Consider the following 10,085-nt stretch of genomic DNA (forward strand, 5'->3'; position numbering starts at 1 on the left):
TATTTAATGATCCCAGGCTCCATGGTGGAGAAGGAGAAAGGATAGATCTTCTTCATGGACTTGATCTTTATGACCTTGACTAGGCAGCCATGCTTGGTGACAGGAAACCACTCCTTGTCTTTGGCCTTTTCTCATATGATCCCACAATCTGACCCCACCCCTAGTCCAGACCTGAACCCTGCTGTTAAAACCACTGAGGAAGCTGCCTCTGTCCTCTAATCCAGGGCTCCAAGGATACTTCCTTTGCTGCTCACTAGAAATAAAAATGGAAATGATAATTCCTGTACTCTAACAAAGAGGTTCAAAGATGACAGTTGGTAATACTCAAAATGCTTCACTAGGGATTTTTTTTATTTTTTATGCATAGTGATATTGATGGGAGTGTACTGATCAAGGCAGAATACATTAGACTGAAGTTTCCTTTGACTGATTTGGAGTAAATGAAAGTGCATATTTTCACATAACTACATAAAATAATGTCATTATCTTTCGAGGTGAGAAAATGGAATTGCTTAAATGGAGAGAGCTCTGAAAATTGTTGACTATAATTCCACACCTTTTTAAAATAATTTTAATAAAAGTTTGCATGTTTTTTATTTTATACTAAAAACATAGCACAGCTTGTCAAGTAGTTGTGAAAAGCCATATAAAGATAACGAACTGATCTTTCAAAATCAGAACCAGATCATGTTTTTTGACAATAATTTCATGCAATATAATATGGAAAGTAAATTCCTACCAAGTTCTGGTCTAGGAAGCAGAAAATCTGGACTTTAGACACAGGGAGTTGTGTGATCTTTTGCATGTCACTCTATGTTTCTGGGCCATAGTTTCCTTATTTGTACTACGAGAGAGTTGAAATTTATGCTTTCTTAAGATTCCTTCTTTATTTCAAATTCTGCTCCCTTAGTTTTACTTTACTAATTTTACTGCCAACATGTCATTTTGAAGGCATTTAAAGCACTCTATTATTTGGTTACTAATGTCCCTTTATAAGTTTATTTTACCTTCTTCTCCCACGCACACTATTCGATCTAACTAACCTGTTCTACCTAATACTTTAGTCTTTCCCTAATCACAGTCTGTTTCTCACTACTGCATGTATTGACATACTTTTCTCCTGGCTTGTGAATGATTTTTTCCCACATCTCCATCTGTTCCATTTCTTCTGTTCCTTCAAATCCAGTTGAGGTCCCATCTCATTTATGGAATGTTCTCTGATCCTATTACCTAAGAGAGAGCTCCCTCTTCCCAAACCTCTTACACAACCTAGAGTTCTCTATTCACCTATGCTTTATGCACTGTCAACCTGGTTTGTTTATCTGTATTTATATTACTAGCTACTTCAAAGAAGAGGACATAATTTTTTCATCTCCTAAGTGTTGCCTAATGGAAGGTGTTGCCTTACATCATTTACATGATTTACATAAACAAACATTTCTGTGTAAAGTGTTACTTGAATACTTTATTTAAAAGGTCAACAAAAAGAAAATTTTCATGAAATACCAAGAAAAATAGTCTCTTAGTTTTTGTCCATAGATAGAGACAGGTCTGAGGACCAGAAAGAAATGCAGCCCTCCAGATAGAAGTATTTGGGAGATCTGAGAGAAAACAGCACCTCTGGACTCAGTAGGGGGAAGGGGATTCCTCCCTGAAAGAAAATATGCTTAAAATGTACCATTTCCAAGCAATTAATTTACATATGTTTTTTTCAAAATTAGAAAAGCTCTGAGTCAATGAGTTAATCAGGTGCCATGGAATAACTGCATATTGAAGATCTGTGTCATCTGAAAGACAGGTGGATTTTGGGTTTTTCAACCAAAGATTGAGTTGGGTCTTTATACATGAGGGAGAGCCTGTTGTGTTGCAGTAGAAACATTAGAAGCAGACAACAGAAGCTGAGACCTCAGGAATTACAAAGCACAGAAGTCAGCAGAGCTGAAAACTCAGCCAAAGTATGATAGCAGAATGAAGTTAATGTCAGTTATTCTGAGCTCATCCCAGTTGAGATCACCTTACTAGAGAGAGGTTCTGCAGTTGGTGCTGGGATGCTAATTTAATAGGTAGAATAGGGCAGTCTCTTGAAAGAATTGTTTGGAGGTTTAAGAATGATTTCATCTGGTTTGAAAAGCTGAATGAATTTGTCTACCTTACTCTATAAGTCCCATCTATAGCCTAAAAGAAGAGAAAATCTTCAGAGGTTTGCCTCCCTTGCCTTTTACTGTCTTCTGTGGCTCAAGATGGGGAAACTCAGAGAGAAAAATCTAAATATCTTTGGAGATCCCAGGCTTCTTGGGTATTCCTTTTCACTGAAAGACTATATTTGTCTCAGCACCCAAGAGAGATGACCTTGGAAGCTCTGTACTGTAAAGTTGCAAAGAGGAGCTTAACATGACTTCAGTGGTCCTAGAGTAGCAGAGAAGCAACTTGAATCATCAGGTAACTGGAAAGGCCCTGAAAAGGAACAGCTGTGCCTGGCAGATGATGTATGGTGCAAACTACTCCCTAAAGAGAAGAAGGGCATGAATGTCTAAAGTCCAGAGTTGTGAGCTGCCTCTAGTACATGGGTTTTCCTACTGCTAGGCATCTACATGTTTTTCTCCCCATTCTTCCCCAAGGATGCTGTGAATATTGATGAAGGTTTATGGGTGTGGTGCTATGTACTGTTTCTATGGTTATTTTCACTTTGTCTTCTATTAGTAAATATTTAATTTTTGAGAGTCAATGATGTCATCTTGGCTGTCTTGACTAAATAGGAAAAACACCAGTGGGGTATAGGAATTACCATTTTGAGCAGCAGGTATGTAGTTTCCTCTCATCCGGGTTACCTCAATGTCTCTGACAGTGAGTTGTGGTACTGGCAATACTCCTTGAGGACTTTCCCTCATCCTTGTGGATGCAGGAGAACCAACAGAAGCCCATAGTTGGGGCCAAAACCAACACCCAAACCACATTTGCATTCTTACTGCTTAGCATAGTAGATATAGCGAAAGTTCAACAAAAGAAATATTTGTTGAATTTGGTTAAAATTATACAGAAAAAGCACATAATTTATTCAAGTTCATTAGACTGTTTCTCTTCTATATATTGGGGAACCAAGGATACTTTCTTCAATGCAAAAAGTAACTGCATTTATTTAAATTTTTTTTCAGTTTTCACAAATAGGCAGGTTCCAGAATGCTTCTTTTTTCTAAAATATTTTTAAAGAGAAAAACCAGATCTTTAAGTACATTAATGAGTGATAAAAGAAAAACATTTCATTTCCATTATAAGAAGTCTACCATTCATGTCTCTTTTTGACTATGTACTTTTATTTTCTTTTAATCTAACTTTTAGATCCTGTGTAGACATGATTGAAGAAAATGAGACACTGGTAATAGAATTTGTTCTCTTGGGATTTACAAATCATCCACGGATTCAGGTTCTCCTCTTCATGGTATTTTTGGTTATCTACATCATAACCATGGTGGGGAATATTGGACTGATTGTGCTTATCTGGATGAACTCCCACCTTCACACCCCTATGTACTTCTTCCTTGGCAATTTAGCTTTAGCTGATGCTTGCCTTTCAACCACAGTAAGCCCTAAGATGTTGGTGAGCTTTATAACCCAAAATAAAATGATATCCTTTTCTGAATGCATGGCACAATTTAATTCTTTTGCATTCAGTGCAACCACAGAGTGTTTACTGCTAGCTGTAATGGCATATGACAGATATGTAGCCATCTGTAAGCCCTTGCTTTATCCAGTGGTGATGACTAATAGGTTATGCAGCCAGCTATCAATCCTTTCATATGTAATTGGCTTTCTTCATTCTATTTTCCATGTGGGTTTGTTATTTAGATTACACTTCTGCCACTCCAACAAAATCCATCACTTTTTTTGTGATATCATGCCTTTAAATAAAATTTCCTGTACTGATCCTTCTATTAATATTCTGATGGTTTTTATCTTTGCTGGGTCAATTCAGGTGTTTACTCTTACAGCTATCCTAATCTCTTATACTTGTATCCTCTTTGCCATTCTAAAAAAGAAATCTGAAAAGGGAAGAAGCAAAGCCTTCTCCACTTGTGGGGCTCACCTGTTCTCTGTATCCTTATTCTTTGGCTCTCTCCTCTTCATGTATGTGCGCCCTCGATCACTGCAAACAGATAATCAAGATATGATGGATTCCTTGTTCTATACTATTGTAATACCTTTCCTAAATCCTTTTATCTATAGCCTGAGAAACAAGGAAGTTATAGGAGCCCTGAGAACTGCATTAAAACAAATAATACCTCCTAAGTGAAATTCTCAAACTGATCTCATCTCATTGTTTTAAACAAATCTCTAAATGATACTTTGAATTTATATTTGTTAATCCGAAGGTGAGTTTTTTGGCACTTTGACTGATCATAGTGTACTATTTACAAATGTAGCAACTGATTATAATCTTAAAAGAAATTTGCTGGAGTACTTAAAAAAGAAAATACTGAATTACTGACCATTTCATTAAAAAGGTAGCTACATTGAATAGTACTTTAAAAATAACTTATGTTAGAAATAGGTATGATTGTTTTGACAAGATTGGAGCAAGAAAACCTACTTGAATCACATGAGCTATCATTCTAATGGGCTGAAAATGATGGGGATTTGGTTGCCCAAGACATTCTGGTGGGTGTGAAGTGGTCTTCTGTATGATTTTGCTGGAGAGTCATGAACTCACCCCTTATGAGGAATCAACTTAAACAATTTAAAGAAAATAAAAATGACAAGAACTTACTTTTTGTTGTCCTTTAAAATTTAATAACTTACATTCACATAAAACTTTGCTTTACATATTTACATATGTCAAACCAAATACACTGATGCAATCTGCATTGTGTCTAATGTACAGGTGAATCGGAAATCATATTTCTGAAGTAGAAAACTAGAATTGGAAAAATATTTAATTCACTGATTGGGGGATAGTCACCTGATCTAGAAGAGTTTCAGTTTGACACAAGAAATCTGGGTCTCATATACTGCTTCATAAAAAATTTCTAGAAAACGCCAAATATTCTTTAAGTTGTAGGTTGTTGTGTTAAAATTAGAATTTAGGAATATTCGTTGTTAGATAGAAAAGGAAGACAAATTAAAGTTATATTTTCTGATATTAAATCATAACAATCAGTATCATACAGCTTCAACGATGTCCAGGATAAAAGAAAGAATGAAAATCACAAAGATTCAGAAAATAGTCTTTGGAGGAGAAACCAAATTCTGCCTTATAATGAAGATGAAATGTCAGGGTTGTCTGTTATCTTAAAATGTATTCTAGCATTTGCTATTAGTCTGTTTTGGTTTTGATGATGAGGTAGTAGCTTATTCTCATTCATTCACTGATTTATTTATTTTTAACTTTTAAAAAATTTGAAGAAAAACAACAAAAAAACATTTCCATCTTCACAATAGAAAAGAATTATATGTAAAAGCATGAATAGACATTTTTAAATATATAATAAATTCCACAAGTTACCTTCAAAATTGTCCTTCCTTCCATTCTCCTTCATGCATTTGAAAGAAACTTTGATGGGATTTCTTTTTTCCAAAAAAAGGAAAGAAAAAAGCATCTCATTTCAAACAAGCAGTCATGCAAATAACCGCATACTGTTACCATGTCCAAAATGTATCTGTTACCGTACTGTGAGTCCTTCCTTCCCCTTTCTCTCAGGAGAGAACATGGTTTGTCATAGATCATCTGAAGATATAGATGGTCAGTGTTTGGATCATAATCTTTCAAAGTTGTTTTCATTTAAAATGTCGTTCTTCTTATATAAACGTTTTTCCTTATTCTGCTCACTTTGCATCAGTTCATAGTACACAACATTCTTTGCAATAGGCTATTTTTGTCTTTTCTTATGATGAAATAATAGGATGTTTTATTAGTATGTAGTTATTTGGCCATTCCCCAGCTGATGGCCACCTTCTTACATCCTCGGTCTCTGTAAAATTTTTCTTTTTCTTGCCACCTCAACATTAAGAAGTTTGTTTTGCTTGAAACTCTCCTCTTCCCTGTTATTCTTCCTTCTCACCTCCTCATTTGCCTCTTTGGTTCGATATATTCACACAAAACTGTGTGTGCATATGTGCTCAACACTTCTTTGTTTCAGAAAAAAAAGTGAAATTCATGTGATATCTGCCCCTTCCTTCCTCCATGTTTATATGCTTTTCTTCTCACAAACCTCAATTTTGATAACTAGTAAGCTATTTTAGTGAATTCTTTTTACTCTTCCTTCTTTTACCCCTTTTCAAACCTTCAGAATAAAATCAGTCTATTCTGAGACAATCTATGTTGCTTAAAACCCTATCAATGCTTTACTATATGTGTAATTCTGGGCAAATCCAGGTTCTGCCCTCTATAAAGGAAATCTTGGGTGGAGTTTAGTACTCTACCTTCCAGTCTTCCAATCAGAGGTGAAAGGAAGCTGAGGGAGGTGGGAATGTCCTTCTAAATATGAACATAGCTTGCACAAAAGCATAGTGACAGGAGATCACTTGTGCTTGTGATTATTTTCTCCCAAAGCCACCACTCCCAAATGCCCCAATTTCTATTTAAGGGCACCACCATCCAGCCAATCATCCAGGTTTCCAGTGTTTTCCAGGTGTTATCTTGAATTTCTTACTTTCCTTCACAACTCATATTCAGTTAGTTGCCAAATCTGGTCTTTTCTATCTTTTAAATAACCCTTCCTCCTATCCTCTCTGCACTTACATGGTCACCACTCAAGTTCAGAGTCTTTAACTTTTTTCCTGTGTAATTGCAGTAGTCTCCTCTCTTTAACCTATTCTCCACATTGATGACAAAGTCAATTCACTATAGGGAAAGATTTCCTATTGACTCTGGAATAATAATATTTCACATTTTAAATTTCTTTTTTCTTAATAATGTCCACAATTAATCTCATACATAATTTATCAGTAAGTAAACTTAAGTAAGCATCTTGGGGGTAGGTGCTCAAAGTTTTTCCTGATAGGAGTATGTGACCAAAAATTATAGGAGAACACTGATCTAGACAACTGAAACCAAAAGCTGTTCTATGACAAAAGATGAAGTTGAAGATATGGTCATGTGTAATATTTAATGAAATCCAATCCCAGATATTCATTCAAGCATTTGTCAACAATATTCATTTACTTCAAATTATCAAAGGATTCTGTAGATGATATAATGATCTATCTAGAGAACTCCAAAGAATCAACTAAAATTTAATAGAAATAATAACATCAGACAATTGGCAAGGTATAAAAGAAATCTACTTAAATTTTCAGCAAACTTGTATATTAATGTGAAAACTCAGTAGGAAAAGCAAGAGAGAGAAATTACATTGAAAATAAACACAGATTTGCCACTACACTCAAAGGACTACAAAAATGTGTGTACCCTTTGACCTAGCAATACCAGTTCTAGGGCTCTATGTATCCCAAAGAGATCTTAAAAATGGGAGAAGGATCTACATGTACAAATATATTTCTAGTAGCTCTTTTTGTGCTGGCCAAGAACTGGAAGTCAAGGGGACATCCATCAATTGGGGAATGGCTGAACAAATTGTGTCATATGAATGTAATGATATACTACTGTGCTATAAAAAAAGACAAACAGGGCTTGCTCTGGTGTGGGTGAGAGAGGGAGAGGAGAGCAGCACCAAGGTGTTGGTGAGCCAGGTTGGGAACGGGACCTCAGGAAGAGTATGGACCAGAGTGAGGGCAGTCAGTGACGCTGATGCTAGAGTGCAGCGCCAGGGCAGTGCCCTAGTCATGAAGCTCCTCTTGTGCATTATTCTCCTGTGCTGGACCATGGACATGACCAGAAGTGTGACCATAACCACTACTGGAGGGATGTTTGAAAAACTCAAGGGAGAAACAATTCCTTTGCCTTGCAAATTTACAATTGCCCCAGAAGACCAAGAACCATTACACACTGAAAGATTAAATCACCATCTGATAACCAAAAGCTTGAACAAGGGCTAATTTTATATTCTGAAGGCAACATTTATGATAAATACTCTGAAGATCTAAAAGGATGAATTTATTTTACAAGCTCAGGTCCCAAATTAGGTGATGCATCAATAAATATAACAGATTTACAATGATCAGGTACGGGTACATATCAGTGCAAAGTAAAACAAAACAAAACAAAACATCAACAACAACAAAAATCCCAACAAAAAACAAACTTCCTGGTGTTGCTAACAAAAAAATGCAGGTTTCCAAGCTTGTTAAGCCTTCAGTGACAAGATGCCACATTAATGGACTGTCAGAGACTAGCAGTGATTTTAAAATAAGACGTGAATCAGGAGAAAGTTCACTTCCTTTATAATATAAATGGCAAAGATTGCCCACCACAGAAAAATTTTCTGTTGGGTTATTTTCAGACCGCAACCCACCTATTATTTCTGGATGAAATGCCACCACAGAGTATTCTGGCACACACAGCTGTACAAATTAAAAAAAGAATTGGTGTTGATCAATGCCTTTTAAAGATGAATGTCATTCCTCCTTCAAACACTACTGGTACAATTACTGTCATAGGAACCTTGTGTGCCCTGCTGCTACTGGTCTTCTAATCTTTTACTGCTGTTAAAAAACACAAGGAGGAGAAATATGAAAAAGAAGTTCATCATGATATCAGAGAGGATGTCCCTCCTCCAAAGAGCAGCACATCTACAGGCACAAGCTACATTAGTAACAACCATTCATCTTTGGGATCAATGTCTCCTTGGGCAGCTAGATGGTGCAGTGGATAGAGTAGCAGTGCAGGAGTCAGGAGGACCTGAGTTCAAATCTCATCTCAGACACTTGACACTCAATACTTGTGTGACCTTGGGCAAGTCACTTAACCCCAATTGCTTCATCCTGGGTCATCTCTAGTCACCCTGATGAATATCTGGTCACTGGATTCAGATGACTCTGGAGGAGAAGTGAGGTTGGTGACCTGCACAGTCCTCCCTCACTCAAAACAAAGTCAAGTGCAAGTCATGTCATTATTTCTCTGATGGCATGGTCTTTTTCAGCAACGAAGGATGAACACACACACACACACAGTGTCTCCTTCCAACATAGAAGGCTATTCCAAATATAAGTATAACTAAATACCAAGTTAAGACTTCGGTGGTACTCCACAGAAGCCCAGTTTATGACCAACTAAGGTAGCAGCATCTAATCTCAGTAGAATGGGAGCTATTCCTGTGACGATACCAGCACAAAGCAAAGATGGAGCAATAGTATAGAGCATCTCAAACTTTGTTTCTTTGGATTTTTTCTTGTCTGGAAATAGGAAAAAGCTGCCAACCAAGAAACTGCTTTCGAAGAAACAGAATAACCTAACCTGAACGAATAAAAAGATGATCTTCAAGAAATTTTAATTGACAAAAATTTGCAGCCTACACCAGACACTTACAAACTGCTAGCAAGTCATTTAACCTTTTCTTTAGTTTATTTCCTCATCCTTTTCACCTGTTGCTGTGAGGAGCAAATGTAACACACGTAAAGTGTTTTGTGAATTTTAAAGTATTTCATAAAGACTGGTTATTGTTATCACAAAGAGAACATACAGAATCTCCTGGGGGAGGAGGGGTAGAATTGAATTTGCACATGAAAGAGTATTTCCTTAGCTTCCTTTAGAAACAATTCATTTCACTGATGTTCAATGTCTAATATTCTATATGTATACCAGGAGAAGCAAGATTTCATGTTACTGTTTTCTCAGGCATTTTCTCTGTCAAGCTATCTGAGCCCTACAAAAATTTGAAGAGAATGTCAAAAATAACGAATTTTCAATTATAAAATTAATATTTTCGGAATCAGTTGGATTGCAGGGTCTGTCCTGAACATCTTACTGAAAGAATACTGGCTATGTCTAAGTGAGCTAGCTGAACTCTGTCATCTGGTTAATTTGGTGAAATTATTTCTTTAAGTATTTTAACACATAGAAATGCTATGAGAGAGAGCAGCTAATTGGTTTTTTTTATTGTTGTTTTCTGGCTATATTTAGCAATAAGGCTGGCAGATTCTACTACTGCACTGTTCTTTTTACAGAACTCACATATATGACAATGTTTTTTTAT

At 36.3% G+C, this 10,085-nt stretch overlaps 1 protein-coding gene and 1 pseudogene across 1 annotated transcript; both read left to right on the forward strand.

The window, feature by feature from the left end:
• Positions 1-3,349: 3,349 nt before the first annotated feature.
• LOC140510245 (olfactory receptor 5AC1-like) lies at positions 3,350-4,288 on the forward strand. The gene has a single exon (XM_072618693.1). The coding sequence runs from the start codon at positions 3,350-3,352 to the stop codon at positions 4,286-4,288; it is 939 nt and encodes a 312-aa protein (XP_072474794.1).
• Positions 4,289-7,658: 3,370 nt separating this feature from the next.
• Positions 7,659-9,158, forward strand: LOC140510244 (coxsackievirus and adenovirus receptor-like; annotated as a pseudogene).
• Positions 9,159-10,085: the final 927 nt, after the last annotated feature.

This window comes from Notamacropus eugenii, chromosome 6, assembly GCF_028372415.1.
Source record: "Notamacropus eugenii isolate mMacEug1 chromosome 6, mMacEug1.pri_v2, whole genome shotgun sequence".
Classification (NCBI taxonomy): Eukaryota; Metazoa; Chordata; class Mammalia; order Diprotodontia; family Macropodidae; genus Notamacropus; species Notamacropus eugenii.